Here is an 18,539-nt window from a genome sequence, read left to right as displayed (position 1 = left end):
CCACTACAAGTAGAAAGTGTAGTCAGAAGCACACATATGACCACTAAATACTTGCACATCAATTCTTATCTATTTTGTAAAATATTCTGCATTAATTTATTTGTTTAAGATATTTTATCATACTCATTTTTTTAACTTTGTATTATAAAATTAATGCTTTTGGTTAGCTAAAGCCATTTAGATACAGTTTAAATTAACTACAGTCTTAAGTAGATTATGATATTAAAAACTTTATTAACTGTTGTTTAAATAACTTGCATAACTTAAAAACATCAAAAAGTTTTGTTTTGCTAAAACAAAAAATCTAGTTACCATACATTAATAAACAAAACATAAAACTCCAAACTACGTTTTATATTTTTTAATTAAAATAAACTTAAACCACTGAAAAAACTAAAACCACTATGCCTAAAATGTTTTATACGTCTATCATAGACAAAACGCTGTTACTAACAACTCTAAAAAACTTTTACAAATAATACAAGCTGTTGAAATTATCTCTGCAAAATTTACATTTAACGTTTAAAACACAACAACAGCACCGGAAAAGTGAATTATACATCCGTATTTCCTGGTATAAACTCAACACAAGCTCAATGCATAAAACTTGCTGTTGTTTATAATCTTTCAAGCTTTGATTGCTGAAGTAACATAATCATTTCAAACTGTCTACAAGTTTTGCTACTTTGGCTTGTAAACTAGTTGTGTGTTTAGCGACGAACAAGTTCTTTATAGATATCAAATAAAAACTATTTTGCGTTCGAAAAAGTATAAATGAAATAAAATGAAGGCTTGGATATCAGCAGGAATTTCAACTCTTGCACTTTGCTTTTGTGCACTACAAGCTGTTGCGGAAGAAAAATATTCAGGTCAGTTTTGTTTAGGAAATATGTTTAAATATTAATTTGTTTTGTTATAAGCAATAAAAAAAAATTTTTTTTGGTAAAAAAGAAAAATTGACTGCTGTCTGGACTTTGATAAATTTATATAAACAACAAAAAAGTATGTTTAACTATGTGTTGAATTTTAATTAAAAGTTTTGTTCATTAATAAAAAAATTATATTAATATTTTGTAGAGTTATGATAAAAGATTGAGTTTAATACAGTTTTCAAAATAAAATCACTTTAGTGCTTTAAGTAAAGATTAAATCAAAAGAGTTAAACAAAGTTTTGTTTAACGTTTATTTTTAATGTCTTAAAATTCATTCTTTAACGGAAACTTCTTACCGCATAATAAATGCTTGTATATGACTTTATAAAAACAACGTTTTTGTTAATTGTTGGAAGTAGTTTTGTTGTTGATCATTTATAACTTAAAATTACACATTTTTCTTTTTTTAAGTTATCTTATTTATAACTTAGAGCTTTTCGAGTTACTCAATTTTAAAGTATAATACAAATAAAAACTGTTATCTAGAAGACTTATTACAAAATCTATCTGTTTATGATTTGATTAATAAATTCGTAAGTTGTAAACATAGTTCGTTTAAGCAATAGGTTTAGTAAACAATTTATGAACTTCAATTAGGTTTATAACTAAAAGTACCAAGTGTACAAGCATAATTTTTTACTCATTTGTAGTAAAATCAAAATAATATCCGCTTAACAAAAATACTGTGAAGCATGATAAAATCTTGGTATAAAAAGATGCTAGAATTAAAGTTTCAGCAAAATTAACAAAAAGTTCAATTGTCTTTAACTTTTTAAAATACTGCTTCATGTTTATTTGGTAATTGAAATCAGAAAAAGAATACCATTCATGCTTTAATTTTAAAACTATTAATGAAATGACGGTTTATAAATAACTGTTACCTTTTCAAATGTAATTAACAATAGTCCTATTCAATAAAGCTAAAATGATTGTTGAGAAAATTTATTTACAATTTTATACAGTATAATTAAAAAAAAGTAACTTTTCAAACTTTAAATGTGTTGCCTAGATTGGGAAAATAATTGTAAGTTTAAGCAATTAGTGTTTGTTTATGTATTTACAACTATGTTTTGAACTAACAAAAAATGAAAATCTTTTCAAAACACTATATTTACGTACTTAATATACTATCGTTTTTACAAAAGTTATATATTTTTTGTTGGAGAAAACAATATTCAGACTTTTTTTATCATATACATATGGTTATTTGTCTATTCAGCTAACACAATACCTTAAATTTTTTTCACAGGTAACAAAATAGAACATAAACTAAATATTTTTTACAGATTTGAAAATAAAACATATATTTTTAATATTTTTTCACAGACAACAAAATAAAACTAATTTCTAATGTTTTTTTCACAGATAACAAAATGAAACTAATTTTTAATACTTTTTACACAGATAACAAAATACAACTAATTTTTTAATATTTTTTTCACAGATAACAAAATACAACTAATTTTTAATACTTTTTTTACAGATAACAAAATAAAACTAATTTTTAATATTTTGTTCACAGATATCAAAATTCAACTAATTTTTAATGTTTTTTTCTCAGATAACAAAATAAAACTAATTTTTAATATTTTTTCACAGATATCAAAATAAACAACATCGAGCCGCACGAGGGCGGTAATGGCGGAGGAGTCAAAATAATCGCTTTCGGAAACAGTTTGTTTTTTATTAATATTAATAAATATTTATGTTTGATATTAAGATAACACTTAATTTTTGATAGCTTATTTATATGTTTAAATGCAGATAAACTTGTGTATGCTGTTTTTTTATAAAAAACTTCGTGTTTATTCAAATAAAAACTGTGCTAGAGCTTTTATGGACGTGTTTCTTTAAAAAATTGCTGTGAAGTGCTGCCTGTGCTATAACACAAAATAAAAAGTTAAATACCTAAAAAAAAATATTTAAACGTAAAAGTTATTTTTTGAATTGGATTTAAAAGTTTTTAGTAAACAAACTCTATTGGTGGTTTTTTACAATTTACGATTTGTAATTACAGACTTTAAAATTGTGAAATGTAGGTAAGAAAAGCAACTAATCAAACTGTTTTTTTTTTTTATATTTTTAGTCAGAACTTAAAAAGTTATCTCTTTATCAACATGGTACTTAGTTTAAACATAACAAGGTGTTTAGTTACAGCAAACAAAAACAAAAGGCTAACATGTTCAAATCGAAAAAAAAGGTAAGACTTTAAAGTCTTATTAACTAACAATGTACAATCTTTTTTGAGTAGATAAAACATTGTTGTATTTTATTTTGAGAGTTACAAGTGTCTATACAACTAACAATTTTTACATTAGAAGCTATTGTATGCTTTGAGGTTTTACATCTACTAGCTGGTTCAGTAAGCGTTTGTCGAGAAGGTTCATGGTTAATTTTTTAACTTCTTAACTTAGAAATGATTTTCTAGATGCTAACTAACGGTTTTTTGACAAGAAAGTTTGTTCTCACAAATATTAAACTATATCTAGCTGTTTTGAAACTGTTTGTTGATTTTTGTAGCACTTTAACTTACAAAGAATTTTTTACCAAAATTTTGTACTAATAATTCTATCGCACAAAACTATTATTAACAAACATGAATGGCGAGCAAAAAACTCGATAGATAAGCATTTTTCACTCAGATTTCGATGTTTACATCATAGATTAATTATCACGTTCAGAAAAAAAAAAGATTTTTTTGTGGGACTAATAAAAACAAACTGATTGTATAAAATAAAAGAACTCATCATTCCAGATTTCGACGCGGAGCTGGATTGGGGATCGAACGCTCCCCGCACGAAGATGTTCCTGGTGTCGGCGTTGAGGGAGTATCCCTGCGAGTTCCACCAGGAGGCGAGCGACGAACAGCAGGCAGTCTGCTACACCGTGTTAGTTTCAACATAATATGAATTTTAACTTATTAGTATTATATATATATATAATAATTTCACGTTGTTAGCAGTTGTTTAGTGCAGCTGGACGTTTTGATTGAGTGAACTTCATTCAAAAACAACTTGTCTAAACTTGTTAGCGATAGTATCAAAACACAATGATAAAATGGGTTTATTAATATGTTACAGCAACTATAAATTACTAAATGACAAACAGTTAAAAAATAAGCTTAAAATTAACTGGCCTACTTGCAAAACAAAAGTAAGTTTTTTTACTCTTCTTAATTTTAAAATCTAACAACTCAATGCCTAACACTTTATAAATGATATTTTGATTCAAAAAACAAATCATGCGACTACAACCTAAAGTACGTTGCTATTTAGATCTAAATTAAAGAGCACTACATAAAACACTTAACAAGCGTTATCGATTTATAAGAATAGTACTATTTTTCTTAATTTAAAGTACAATACAGAACTAAAAACACTGTAATATTTAATAAAAATATCCGAGTTAGCTTAAAATTATATCGCTGGGTGCAGGTTTATGATTTCCATGCCACAGTTTGCCAGACCGTGTGATAAGCTAAAGAAGGTTAACATTGCTCTCTTATTAAACTAATTGAACTTAATATAAATGTTTGTTATACGGAAAATTAAAATATTGCTTTATTTTTTACTCAAACTTTTTCATCGAGTTTCTGATTGAACTGCTTGCTGTATGAGCTGCATCTTCAAAATACGATTTTAAATCTTATAAAATGCACATTCACGAAATAAAAATTAAAATATTTTTTTTTTAATGAAATTTTAGTTTTAGGTTGTGTCTTGCATTTAAAAAACAATAGAATAAATAAGGTACGTGCAAGTTACTTCCGTTCCATTGTTTAACTGCATGACTATTTTTCTATGTTTCCTTACTTAGCATTTGTAATAAATTACAAAATTGTGCTAGTTTTAAACTATAAGTATCACTAGATCTGTGTTGCATTTAAAAAACGATAGAAAGAACAACATACGTGCAAGTTACTTCCGTTCCATTGTATTAGCTGCATGACTGTTTTTCTATGTTTCCTTACTTGACAGCTTTTACGTTGAAATGATAAAATTAGTTGCTATAGATAAAATTACATTAAAAATTAAAAAAAAAAAACTTTTTTAGCATTTTAGTGCAATTCAAAATACGTTAATATATGTATTAAACAGACTTATTTTATAAACACTTATTTACTTATTATATGTTTTTATTTTAACTTTTAAAGGTCGCACAACTTTAAAAACCTAGTTTACATTAAACTGTCCTTAAATATTTTAAGTTTATAAATGTATCAATTTAAATCAGCCTTTTAAACACAACTTACAAAAACCTAATTTACATTATATATATTTAATATTTATAACTTTTTTTTTATTAACTTTCAATCACCTTTGGGAATAAAGCTCACAAAAACCTTATACAGGCCCAACATGAGGCAGGACACCTACTACATACAGATGGAAGTGGACGGGTACCGGCTGGAGAACAGGCAGCTTTGCAGGGGCAGGTGGAACCACCACACCTGCAAGTTCCAAGTCAGTTTCAGCGCGTATATTGTTTGAAAGCCGCGTAGAAATACGATTGAACAAAAAGCTGGTTAGCTGAAAGCAGCGTAGAAATATTAAGTATGATTTTGTAAAAAAAATGTTTGTTTAAAGCACGGTTCACCAAGCTCATTTCAATTATTGTCCACATGACAAAAGTTTTAAAACAGTCGCCCCCTTTGTTAGATGTCGCCTTTTTAGTAGTTAATTGCCCATTTACTTTTTCGTTCCCTGATTAGCTAATGCCCCTGATAGAGAATATAAGTGAACGATTTAATACTGTTTAACTGCCGTTCGCAGAGTTCAATAACGGTCAGACATGCAGTTAGTTGATTGGCATGCAAGTAGTAAAACTAGTTCGATAAACATTATTGTGAAATTTAAAAGGTGAAAGACGACAAGTCGCCGTACGTCAGGTCCCTGTCATCCCACTCGATGCTCCCCGAGTCCGTGCTGCGGATCAACGGGAAGATCTTCACCGACATCATAGCGAGCAGCAACGCCACCGCCACCAACGGCAACGAGGAGACGCTGAACAGGGTCTACCTCACCTCGGGCGACTGCAACCTGTATAAAGGGGTGGACGAGTTGTTAGTTGCTTGTTGTACTATGAACAAGTGTTTTATAGTTAGAACTGTTAAAAATGTTACTTGAAATGCTAACGTTTACTAAAACGTTATTTTTTTATTTTAACTTCTGGCGACATTTCTGTTCAAGTTGCGTTGTCGAGCTCCCAGCTGTTTCTGCTGCATCTTTAAAATAAAAAAAGATAATTTTAGAAATGCACATCTAAAACTGCAATACAAGTTAATACATAAAATTTGCGGTTATAAGGTACAAAAGAAAAACAATTTTTAACTGTGTTTATTTCCTAACTCTGCCTTGCATTTAAAAACACAATAGAATGAATAAGATACGTGTAAGTTACTTCCGTTTCATTGTATAAAATGCATGACATTTTTTTTTCTATTCCTTACCTAGCATTTGTAAAAATTTCATTTGTAAAAATTTTATTAATAGTTTAGCTAATAAGTTTTGATGAAGTTATAAAAAAGTATAAATGAAAAACAATACAAACTAAGTTTGCTTTTTTTTAGTTATATAACTAATCTACAGTTTTATTAATTATATTCCATTTAAACAAAATTCTTAATCTAAATTTCATATGATCACTATCCTAGAAATAACAACCAAGATCGAGATTTATACATGTAAAATTTAAAGACAAGTTAAACATTTAATTTTGACAAAAACTTGGTTTACAATTAACCAGCAAGAAAGCATAAGATTACGTTAATAAAACAAAAATATATAAAAATATATTTAAAAATAATGCCTATTACTGAGACAGAAAAATTTAAAATAATATTAAAGCTCTACTTCTATTGCACTAAGTAGTGAGAGCTCGGCTAAAGTTTACGAAGAAAAAAACAAAAATAAAATAAAAATAAGATTTTTTATTGCGAATACAACTTTCAGCTACGGGTTGCAACTGGACGGTGAGAATTCGAACGACGGATTCATCAAGTGCAAGATCGAGTCTTCCTACGTTGGTAACCAGAACGTCTCCTTCATAGTAGGTGGGTACGGAAGATCGAGGCTCGACAAGATGATTAAGAGGGTCAGCGCCGATAACAAGATATACACGTTCCAAACCCATGCCGGTTAATTGAATTTATTTTAACAAGATATACACGTTCCAATCCCATGCGGGTTAATTGAGTTTGTTTTAACAAGAAACACACGTTCAAAACGCACGCTGGTTAATTGAACACTTTTTTTGAGATTTTTTATTTGGGTTTAACTTGATAGTAAACGTTGGTTATTGGTTTTGTCAGAAGCGAAGTAACGACTTTACACAAGTTTGAACTTTTCAAACAGATACCATACTTCTCAGTTGATTATACGCGGTTGACTGAAGTCTAGTTTTAGGTTTTAAGTTTTTTTAAATCAATTGAATTTTAAAATTTAAGTAGTTTCATTATTATGAAATATAGGGTTTATAGTTCAATATAGTATCTAAAGATAAGATACTCAACATACAATCAAAGACTATTTAATCCCTTGTAAGCATAATCATTACAAACAAATGCGGAGTTTTTGTTAAACTTTTTATCTTTTTTCCAGTTGTGGAAAATGTAGAACCTAATGTCGGTAGCACTGCGGGAGGACTCGAACTAACAATTAAAGGAAAGTACTTTGATGACAACTCTGGTATTAAAGCAAAAGTTAGCTTAAAAAATGCTTTGATAGGTATAGTCTGAGGACAATTGACAAATATTTTTTTTATTTGCACGGAACAAAAATATGTAAATTTTATTGCGGAAATGATAAAAACTAAATTATTGAAAAAATTAAACAACGAACCAGGTGTTGGTCGGAGGCGAGATTTGTGACGTCACAGAGGTCACGGACGAGCAAATAACCTGCGTTTCTCCCGCCAAACCCGATTCGGCCAATCAGACGCTTCGCATGGGCGGCAGGGGAGTTTTGGTCGAGATTCTGACCGACGTGAACACGCTGTACAACGAAACCGACTCTGAATGTTTGTCACGTTTGTTTTAAAAAAGTTAAAACAGTTTTACACACTGTTAATAAGCAGCTGATTAGTTTAAACAGCTTTAAAGCGGTTTTGTTTTTTGACTGAATTTTAATCATAAGGTCAACATGTTTTTTACTTGAACTTCTTTACATCAAGCTCTCAAGACTGCTGCTTAGAGCACACATATGCCTCGTTAAAACAAAAAATAAAACCATTTTTTCACTAACCAGACTACCACTCATACCGTTCGGACGAGGCGAAGCTGTGTCACCAAGAAAACGTGACGGGGGTTGTGATGACGAGGGCTTCAGGCTTCTTCAGGCCCACCACCACTTCCAAGTACAGGTTCTACTTCTCATCGACCGGCGACTGCGCGTCCTGCAAACTGCACATGGACACCGGATCCGGACTCGTAAATTCTTAAATAACATGATCTGTTTTGTTTATCGTTTGACACATAAAGTATAAAGTAAGCTACTAAGAGTTTAAAGCTTATTTAAAAAACCTTTTTTTTCATACCTGATTTTTTTTTCGTTTGTTTAGGTTGAGGTCACAAAAGAAGAAAAGAAGTCGGACTTCATGGACCTCACAGCCAATATTGGATACTATTTCGTGGCGAGCGCGTCCCCCGGTGGCGACTGCGACGAGAAAATAGAACTGAACGTCAGGATAGACGACACGGTGTTCACCGAAGACCAGCTTGGTCAGTTGATTTGCTTGAAATAAAGTATTTGTTGAACCACCACCTCATACTAGGAAGGATTATGATTTGTAAAATAAAACATATTTTGGTAAACATATTAGTTATTTAGAAGTTTGATATTTTTATCAAAACGTGCAAGCTATCAAAACATTTCAACCAAAAGTGCATAAGACTATCCTAAATGATCCAAAACTTTTATAGTTTTTTATGCGGTTTTAAACAAACTACACAACGCAACGCCACAGACGCTTCGCAGAAGGACAAGATGTCGATCTACCTGTCTTCCACGGTCGACGACGAAGTGCAGGAGGTACGGCTGGAGGAGTGGCAGCAAAACAGCACGTCCGTCGAAGACCAGGTGAAGGTCGGCATGAACTGCACCGGAGGCTGCTCCAACGAGTTGTTCAGAGTGGAGCTGGGGGGCAAGCAAACAGGTCTGTTGATTTGTGAGATGTTTGTTGTCTTTTGATGTTTTTCTTTTAAGTTAAATAGAGCAAGTGGTCTCCAGTAAAAACACGGCAGTTTTTGACGCTTTTCTACAGTTTTTTTTTTGCCAAATTTTATAAGTGTTCTGTTTTTAATGCTTTGAGTGTTTTGTTTGGTAGCATGTTGAACTTGTCACTTTTAAAGACTGGATGGAAGTTGGGCTGGCTCAGGACTTCGTGAAAGATAAAATTGAGGCTTTGGAAGTTTTAGACACTGAGAGCAACGAAATAGTGGAAGTTTTATTAAACGAAGTAAATGGAACGCAAGTTGAATACACAATTACTTTTAAATCTAAAAGAGGTTTGTCACATGTTGTATAGTATTAGTACAAAACGGTTAGATAATTTCAGCCACAGTAAAAATGTGCTTAAATTTTACAGTGGTAAAAACAAATAAATCAATAACTTACTGTCACTATAAGAAACAATTTTTTACAGAAGCACTTTATAACATTTGTTTAAACTTTTGAAAATAAAGTTTCTTCAGGAAACTGATATAGGTAGCCATGTTAAAAAAACTGTCTTTTTTTCATAGTCTAATTCAGGGTTTCCCAAACTCATTTACTAAATCGCCCCCTTTTCAGTAAGTTGAAAAAAAATCGCCCCCCCCCCCCTGATTTCACAAAGTAGTTTTTCTTTTGAGTACAAACTTTTGAGCTAAAAAAAATTGTGTTCGAAATGTAATTTAGTCTGGTACTTCTTATGCACGCACTTTTGTGTTCAAAGTAGTTTACAGGGCTTGAGAAAATAATTTACAGTTATTTTCTTAGAAGCCCAGTAAAGTGTATTAAAATACTTAATTATTTAAAAGCCTTGTGTTATCTGTAATCATATCCTGTTTAAAAATGAACTGTTTTGAAACTAATGAAACTTTTAGGTCAGTGGTGGACAATTTTTGTAGTCAGCAATTCATATTTACTAAAAAAATCTTTTCTAGTTTCAACTCGTTAAAAATATGTAATAGCGGGCTGCATGATTTTAAAAAAATAACAAATAAGAAAATTAAAAAACTCGAGCAAAATTGTAATAAACTCATGTACTATTATTGTGATCTAGGAAATAATATTGTGAACTGAAAACGAAATAAAAGCGTATTTCAAAATGTTAAGTATAAAAAAACTAAATTTTATTTATTATGCACAAGTAGTTTTCAATTTACTTAGCGGGTCGAAATTCGACTGGACCTGCGACTGGATCTGAGCCTTACGTTACCTAACTGAAATCTTAACTGAAACCTGACATTATAATAATATCTCATACAACAAATTTTGGACATTTAGAATTTAATACTAAGTAACTTATTTAAGCCGCACAAAATACTTAAATTATTTTATAAATAGGCATATTCTAAAATAACTATACCAGAGATTAAAAAAACTAAAAAATGAACAGTTTATTATACACATAATAAAAAAAAAATTAAAAGTTAATTTCTGATCTAGTTTGAGGAAGTTTGACCAACTGGTTGATTTTCTCACATGAAAAGTGGTTTCATCAACAGCTTTAGTTAATGCAGTAAATTTATTAATTTCAATACTAAGATATATTGTAAGCAAGTTAGTTGTAATATTAAAAATTTTATTTTAAACTTTTTAAACTATTTGTATCGTAGTAGAATACCGTGAAATAGTACTTGACTTGGAATAATATTTAGGGAACTAAACCTTAATTCTAACAATTCTTTTTCTTTATTTAATTTAAAAAAAAAATCCAATGTTCTACACTTAATTCTGTGAACAGAAAGTAATCAATTAAAAAAAAATTAACTTGGTTAAAATTTTGTTTTGTAACTGTAGCAGTCTTTTTGATGGCTTATTTAATTTTGTTTAAAAAGTTTTTTTTTCTAGCTATTAGCCTATAATAATTTAAAAGAGGAAAATAGTGAAAAACTAAAAGCTAGTGTTGAAGTATTAAAATAAACTAAGTATGTTCTAATTGCTAATATAATTGAATTAAGAAAAAACAAAAAACAGTTGTATTAATAGTCTAAAATTCCTTATATAATAATAACTTTTTAAACAATAATAAATCAAGTTAGAAATTAAAATTGAGTTTAAGAAACTTTTAAATGAAAGAGTAGAAGTCATTTAAAATAGAGATCTCAAATTTATACTCTTTTAAAACCAAAAAAATCTTTTACAATTTAAAACTTTAATGGTTATCAAAATTTTACAATCAGATAATAGTTATATAGTTATATAAGTTATATACAGATTAAACAAGTAATAACAAAAACCTGTCAAATAAAGGTTTTTTAAACAAAAATATATTAATCACTATGCTATAAAAACTTTTAGTGTAATGTAAAACGACGAATATGAACTACAAAATTAACCAGGTCAAAATAAAACTATTAACAACTTTAAAACATAAATCATTAAATAAACATAGTAGACTTCCGCTTAAGTTCGCACTTTGAAAAAAATTAAAAAGCGCAAACTAAAAAAATTATTACCACAGTTTTTTTTACAAAATGACAAATTTCAATATGTTATATGCAATAATGTAATGAATACACATGAAATCCACTAAAACATAAAACAAACTTTCATCAAAATAAAACAAATCTATATAAGCTAACAAATACTATATATATTTTGTTTTATTAATATTTGGTTAGTAATAGATTAGTAATAGACTTTATTTTAGTTATATATAAGAAAATATAAATTTGCTCTTTTTGTTTGGGTAAAAAGTGCGAACTCAAGAGAAAGTCCACCGTAATTAAGATTTATTAGGCATTATGCAAACCTGTTGTAGAATAAATAGCTTAATAAAGTTGTTATTATAAAACGACTAATTAAGTACAATACAAACCAGGTTAAATAAGAAATTTTCAAAAGATCAAATCAAATTAAAAAATTTTCATAAAATAATGTCTGCTACTGAAGTCTAATATAATGTGAATGATGAGGTTCATGACTGCTTGCAAGTTTTTCTAATCTGATTCTTAATCAGTAAAATAGAGCCTTAAGTCACCTCCTTTATAATATTTAGATTAGATCTTTTGCTCAAGATGTTGATAACTGAACTGAAAGCTTTCTCAACAACATAGCTAGAAGGAAAAGCTATAAACAACAATTTAAATTCCTCTTAAATGATTGGATACTTTTGCCTTAGTTTTTGTTGAATTTAAAAGCTTTCATATCGTTCTTTGGAAGAATTTACTTTAAGTTTAAGGTCAGTTTGTAAGTCTGAGAAGGTTTCCTGTATGTCGTTTATTTCAAAAGTATCTGCCTCGAAGGGATCCATATTTTAATCTATATGATAGCTTTTTTGTGTCAAATCTAAATTTTACTACTTAATATGTTAAAATCGTTAAAAATTCCAGATTTTTTCCAGGTTTTTTTTTTGCCGAACTTGTCAAGTTCCAGGTTTTTCCAGGTTTCTAGGTAAATTGGCAACCCTGTATAGTTTTATTTCTTAGTCTAACTTGGTGACTTTTCAAAAAACAAATGGAAATATCATGAGGTGATAGTTAATAAAAAATAACATAGATTATTACAAACCATTTATGATCCCAAATAACATATATGTCAGGTTATAAAATAGTGAGAAGGATTTCAATCATCTATGATATATGTAATTGTTAAACAAGGAAATATATGAATGAAAATACAGTATTTACTTGAAAGTAAGAGTCATAAGGACTTGATTTTTTTCTATTTTTTACATTAATGAAATAAACTTTTTTGTTTAAGTTTTACCTCAGGGTCAAATAATTAATAGCAAGCTAAAATTAGTAAAACAGCAAGAAAAAAAGTAAAAATCTCATAACAGCCCAAAATTTTAAAATCGCCCCCTTTTCGCCCCCTTACTAGTTATCGCCCACCCTTTCGCCCCCTTACTAATTATCGCCCCCCAAATTACTAAAGTCGCCCCCAGGGGGGCGATATCGCCCACTTGGGAAACCGTGGTCTAATTGCTTATAATAACTTACGTTTTTATACAAAAACAAACTGATTTTCAGCTAACCTGTCATTTAGATTTATTTTAGATTTAGATACTATTTTAGTTACAAAAAAGAAAGTTTTCATTGTTTTTAAATCTTAAGGTAACTGGTATCGCTACCTAAACGTTTCGGCTTCCGCCGGAGTTTCAGACCTCGACGTCGAAAACCTCGTTGCGGGAATCCCCGATTACAAAACGATCACTTTCGAACACCAGGGCGTCCTTTCAAAGCCAGTGCCGGTGGATGGCGCCACGGAGCAGGAAATAATTGACGCAGTTTCGTACCTCTACGAACCGCACTGCCCCCTAGAGTTCACTTTGGAAGGAGTGAAAAAAGACAAGTTTCTGTTCTAGTGAGTTGATGGTTACTTTATTTGGGTTTTGTGTACTTGAAGTTAAAAGTAGCACTAAACTGCGTTGTTGAACGCATGTTATCAGTTGTATTATGACGTCACAGCGACCAGGAGACGGAGGAAACGCGCAAGGGATCGGTGGTCGTGGAAAATTCTTTTTGCGGCACGTACTCGGCGAGGAACCTGTGGGAGGTGTTCCACGACGACGATGAACCAATCAGAACCAGCATTTACAAAGACGTTTGTTTCACACTTGTATTAAGTTGTAAGCGGCCTGCAGCTTTTTCATTTACTTTAAGTTTCAATCAATGTATACGACATTGAAGGTAAGAATAACTGTGATAAACCATATCTAAAAAATAATAGGTGTTTGTTTTGTTTTAAAGGTATAATACTTTAACATTTTTATGATAATGTTAATTAAAAGATATACCAATGAAAACACAATGAAAAATTTACGACGTTGGAAACAAAAAAAAAACTGAAAAGTCTTCATGAAGTAAACTAAAAACAAATACAAATAAAGTTTTTACAGACTTCAATGATTTTTATATATAGCGACCAAAAAAACTAACTTATGTTCTAATAAAGTATTGTTCACAGTTCTGCATGGCGTACAGAGGGAAAATAAGGTCTTACGTGAGAATGGAGTTTAACATGAAGGAGGGCGTAGGGGGGAATCAGCAGGAGTTTGACAAGAACGTGCACGTTACATTACCCGGTTTGCAGGAAAGAGAAGACTGGACTTACGCTTGCTGGGACCTTGGAGAAATTTTAGAGGAAAGTCAGTGGTGTTTTCAGCGATTGTTTGCGCATGAACCTATTGTACATGCTTTCATACTATTTGTGAATTAGTGACTTTTTTTAATTAAGCTTTAATTAATATAAATTAGCTATCATTTTTATTAGCTTTTTTTGTTCTTAGTTTTGTTGTATTAAATGCGTGTTGCGTTTGTTTTGTGTCACTGTATTTGTTCATTTCGCTGAATAATGAGATTCGTTGAGCATTGTGCTGTGTATTGCCGATTTAAGTTTATAAAAAGTGTTTGAGAATTTACTTTTAGTAAATGACAAATATTGAGGATGTGATTAATTTATGAAGTAAGTGATCTTTAATTGTAATTAATACAATTTTTTACTTTTGTTGTGTAGTTTAAAAAGATGGTTTCAAAGATTAAATGGTCTTGTTCAAAGACAATAAGTTGTATTAAATTTTTAGAGTACACCGAGGCTAGAGATTTTAGAATTGGAAGGTTTATCTTGGAGAGGTCGGGAGACATATACGTGGATAACCTCTTCTTCGGTAGAAAAGCACCTGACGAAGCGACCATTCAAGGTTTATATCGTTCAACTTTTTTTTTTCATTGTTATTATATAAATTACCCAAAAGATAAAAGAGTAACTTTGTTTGTTGAAATCATTATTAAGAAAACATGTTTAAAGTAAAGTACAACATCTCAAAACAACAATGACTTTAATATTTTGCTAACGCAATGATAAAGTAAAATAGAAATTTTTACTCTTTCAATCAACTAAGTTTTGTATATTAAGAACTTTTGGGCGAAAGATCACCGCCGGCAATACCCCACGTGAAGCTGAAGGAAGTTGTGGTGAACAACGCAGTTGAAAATTTCTTCCAAATCACCATGAAGAGCCACGACTGCGGCTACAACTTCCCGTTGCTTGGTGAGTACCAGTTTTCACGAAACTGAAAACTGCTGTCTTAATAAGCATATTTGTATTTTGGCATTTTTTTTTAGTTTTGACGAGTTTACAATCTACTTTTTAACCATGGCTTGCAATTTGAATCACAGTTTTCCTGTTTTTATATAAATAATTTATTAACCTTATTTCCACGCTTGTAAAACAATATTTAAAAATGTTTAAGGTAGACTGAATTAATTATATTTGATGCTATACTATTAATGTTGCTTTAGTTAAGTTAATAGACGACTAATACATTAAAACAGCTAACTAGTAAAACTAACACTTTTTTTGAAGAACTGGCTTTTCTCGGAGACAAAACGGAAGAGGCATCGACAATCGGATACAGAAATGAAAACAGTAATAACAGTGTAAGTAATGTTTTATAGAGAACAAACGTTTATTTAAATAGTTATTTATTGTCAGTTAAAAAAATATGTTCTGAAAATAAACCTATCAAATAGCTTGTTTTGAATTAAGAAAGCTACCTCAATTTTAATAGCAAATCATAAATGGTTTTCTCAACTAATCTTTTAAAAGTTAACATTAAACTTAATTAAATAATTTTAATAGATTTATTTATTTGAACACCAAGTTAGTTATAGTTGTAACTTATAGTAAGTAAGATAATATTGTTTGTTTTTGTAATGTTATCATTAGTATGATTAAATATGGTTAAAGATAAATTTTACAGTCGCAAAAAGTGTAATAACGTTTATATCGGGTTTGTAAACAAACTAAAGGCGAAAAGATAAAAAATGTGCTTGATTTGGATACACTGAATCGTATATTCATTAAAGTTTAAGTAAACCAATGCTACTTACGTATTTAATAAGTTTACAAGAAAACTCTTGTTTAAAACATTACCTAACAGCTTGCTTGAATGCACAACAATATATTTCTTTACACTAACCGCTGTTTTCATAATTAAGGATTTTTTCCATTTAATAAACTGTTTAATCTAATTCTAACAAAAACGCTCAGGCCACTGTGACCCGTACTTCAGCGGCGAGCCCTCCCATGGGCGGAACCTTCGACGTCACTTTCGAAAACGACCAGTTTGCGCCGATACTCAACATTCCCGCCAACATTTCCCGCCAAGATTTTCACACGCTGGTCTACAACGTGGACGGAATTGAGAAGGTTGAAAACTGGAGATGGGGCAATTGCTACGGGTTTGCTAAAAAATTGTTATCTTTTAATTTTACTTATTTAAACAACACACTAAGTTGCACTCATAAAATGCTAAGGTTGTTTGACAAAACTGTAAAATGAAATAAAAATAAAAATGTTTCAAAATAAAAAGCTTGAAGTTTGAGGTTAAAAATCAGTAAAACTTTTCACTTTGTAGCTTAAACACGACATTAAAATTTTATAACAATTATAATTTATTTTAGAGTAGCAAAAAGTTGATGTTTTTGTTAAAACTTAGTTGATTTGTTAACAAACTAGTTTTAACTTTTTAAATGTATTCATAGTGTTTTAAATTTTTTTAGCCAATTTTACAACATTATAAACAAAATACGAAAAAAAAGAATCTTTTAAGCTACTTAAAAAAATTTGTATAGCAACTTAATACAAAGATTCCAAAGTCAGCAATATTGTAACACTAATGACTGTAATAAATTAGAAAGTAAATTAATAAACGAGAAAGCATAGTTTGAAAATTGTTTAGCCTTTTCAGCTAAACATATATGCAATAATATCAAACCGCTTTTAAACCTGAAAACAAAACTCAGTTATCAAGTGAAAACAAACGTTTAAAACTCAAGTATCAAACACGACGCTTTTCAGTAAGTGTTCATTTACCTTGAACAGTAGTAAGTTCGAGATATTTTCATCGACCAACCAACAGGTACACCTACTCGATGAACATAGTGTCGCCGGGAGGGTGGAAGGAAATGATCGCGGTGGACGGGAGCGGGCTGACGGGCAACAACGTGCAAACGTCCACGTACAAGCACCAGAGGGGGCACTTGAGGCTGGCCCCCATCGCCGGCGACTTCCTCAGAACCGCCCACGACAAGCCGCAGGTTTTTGTTTCAGTCAAGTTCTCACGCCAACAGTGTTTAAAGCCTGATCGGTGTTTGAACAGAGCCGTTTGAGCTGTTAATAAAGCCTGACTGGTTTGTCTTGTCTCTTTTGCTACTAAGATGGATTCTTGTTATTATTGTTAAAATGCTTTGTACGGTATTTGAAATATTTTGTAGTATAAGTAAAAAAGAAGCATATGGCTGCGTTTGAGTTTAGACTTATAACGTGTTTATACTGTTATGATCTATATTTACGACAGTCAAAGTGCTGATTTAGTTGAAGGTTTTCTGCTGCAAATGCATAACATTTCTAAAAAGAAATCTCATAGACATATAATGTATTTTCAAGTCTTTTTGTTTCGCACAAAGCAAAAAAAAAAAACTTTTAAACTAGTAATTTTTATAGAGTTTAGAGTTTTATTAGTTTATTGACTTGCTCATTGTCTATAACGATTTCATCTACTAACATAAGTAAAATGATTGCATATATTAAACAATTAATTTTTTTTTAAGGTATTTACTTAAAAAGCCCACAACATCTTTCTTCAAAAGAAACGTTAGATTGCACATGTTCACAAGATCTTTAAAAAATAAATTTATTATTTACTGTATCTATTAAACAAAAAACAACCGAAAAATCGCAAAGGTGCAAGTCTTCATCAACAACATTCCTTCTTCGTGCTCAGCCGACCATGACGGAGAAAACTCTGCGTCGTGCCAATTCGAATGGCTGGAAGCGGAGACCCCCAAAATTGAAAGAGTTACTTACTACAACGGGACGGACGGGCAAGTTGAGTACGGCGACTCGTTAAGAATGCTAGGTAAAAATAAAATTTCGTTACGTTGTTTTGATAAAGACGAACTAATTGAATCGTAAAACGTGATCACTTGTTTTTAGCGCAAATGAAAAAAAAAACTTTTAGTTTATTGAAGCAGCTAAAACTTTATCTATTAGAAAAAGATTTTTTAAACAAATCAGTTTAAAAAAAAACACAACTTTCAAGGCACTGGATTCACCACATCCGACACGGTTTCGACCACTATCGGCGGGGTTGAGCTGCTGCTATTGCAAATGAATCCTGAAGGGAACAAAACTCTTTTGCATTTCAGAGTTATGAATAGCCCGCTCGGAGACGACCAAGAGATCGTTTTCACGGTCGAGGGAAAAGGTTTTTTGCTCAGCCTATTTATTTGTCTTCTGTGCGTCCTGTTTAAACAAGCAACGCGGAAAAATTAACCTTAACTTTCAAATTTTTCTGTTGTTAGATGTGCAGACCAGTAGAACAAGCTTTAAAAATACAATCAGTTTCACTTATACCATTTTTATATCAAATAAATGTTTTGTTGATGCCTTATAGTTGAGT

General features: G+C 30.6%; 1 protein-coding gene across 1 annotated transcript in view; it reads left to right on the top strand.

Moving 5' to 3' along the window:
• The first annotated feature begins 5,290 nt into the window (after window positions 1-5,290).
• Window positions 5,291-18,539, top strand: part of LOC145828785 (fibrocystin-L-like) — a 49,260-nt gene continuing 36,011 nt past the window's right edge. The window contains exons 1-19 of the mRNA XM_082936535.1: window positions 5,291-5,395; window positions 5,792-5,994; window positions 6,884-7,068; window positions 7,532-7,632; window positions 7,775-7,949; window positions 8,177-8,358; window positions 8,490-8,649; window positions 8,895-9,083; window positions 9,280-9,435; window positions 13,189-13,438; window positions 13,543-13,678; window positions 14,042-14,222; window positions 14,658-14,774; window positions 14,990-15,124; window positions 15,440-15,513; window positions 16,127-16,317; window positions 16,998-17,175; window positions 17,822-17,996; window positions 18,180-18,344. Coding sequence (XP_082792661.1) covers window positions 5,291-5,395; window positions 5,792-5,994; window positions 6,884-7,068; window positions 7,532-7,632; window positions 7,775-7,949; window positions 8,177-8,358; window positions 8,490-8,649; window positions 8,895-9,083; window positions 9,280-9,435; window positions 13,189-13,438; window positions 13,543-13,678; window positions 14,042-14,222; window positions 14,658-14,774; window positions 14,990-15,124; window positions 15,440-15,513; window positions 16,127-16,317; window positions 16,998-17,175; window positions 17,822-17,996; window positions 18,180-18,344 — 3,058 coding nt within the window. The remainder of the gene's footprint in view (window positions 5,396-5,791; window positions 5,995-6,883; window positions 7,069-7,531; window positions 7,633-7,774; window positions 7,950-8,176; window positions 8,359-8,489; window positions 8,650-8,894; window positions 9,084-9,279; window positions 9,436-13,188; window positions 13,439-13,542; window positions 13,679-14,041; window positions 14,223-14,657; window positions 14,775-14,989; window positions 15,125-15,439; window positions 15,514-16,126; window positions 16,318-16,997; window positions 17,176-17,821; window positions 17,997-18,179; window positions 18,345-18,539) is intronic.

The sequence above is a fragment of the Thalia democratica genome, chromosome 2 (genome assembly GCF_965202585.1).
Source record: "Thalia democratica chromosome 2, ktThaDemo2.hap1.1, whole genome shotgun sequence".
NCBI classification, from domain to species: domain Eukaryota; kingdom Metazoa; phylum Chordata; class Thaliacea; order Salpida; family Salpidae; genus Thalia; species Thalia democratica.
This window is presented reverse-complemented; position numbering and strand designations above follow the sequence as displayed.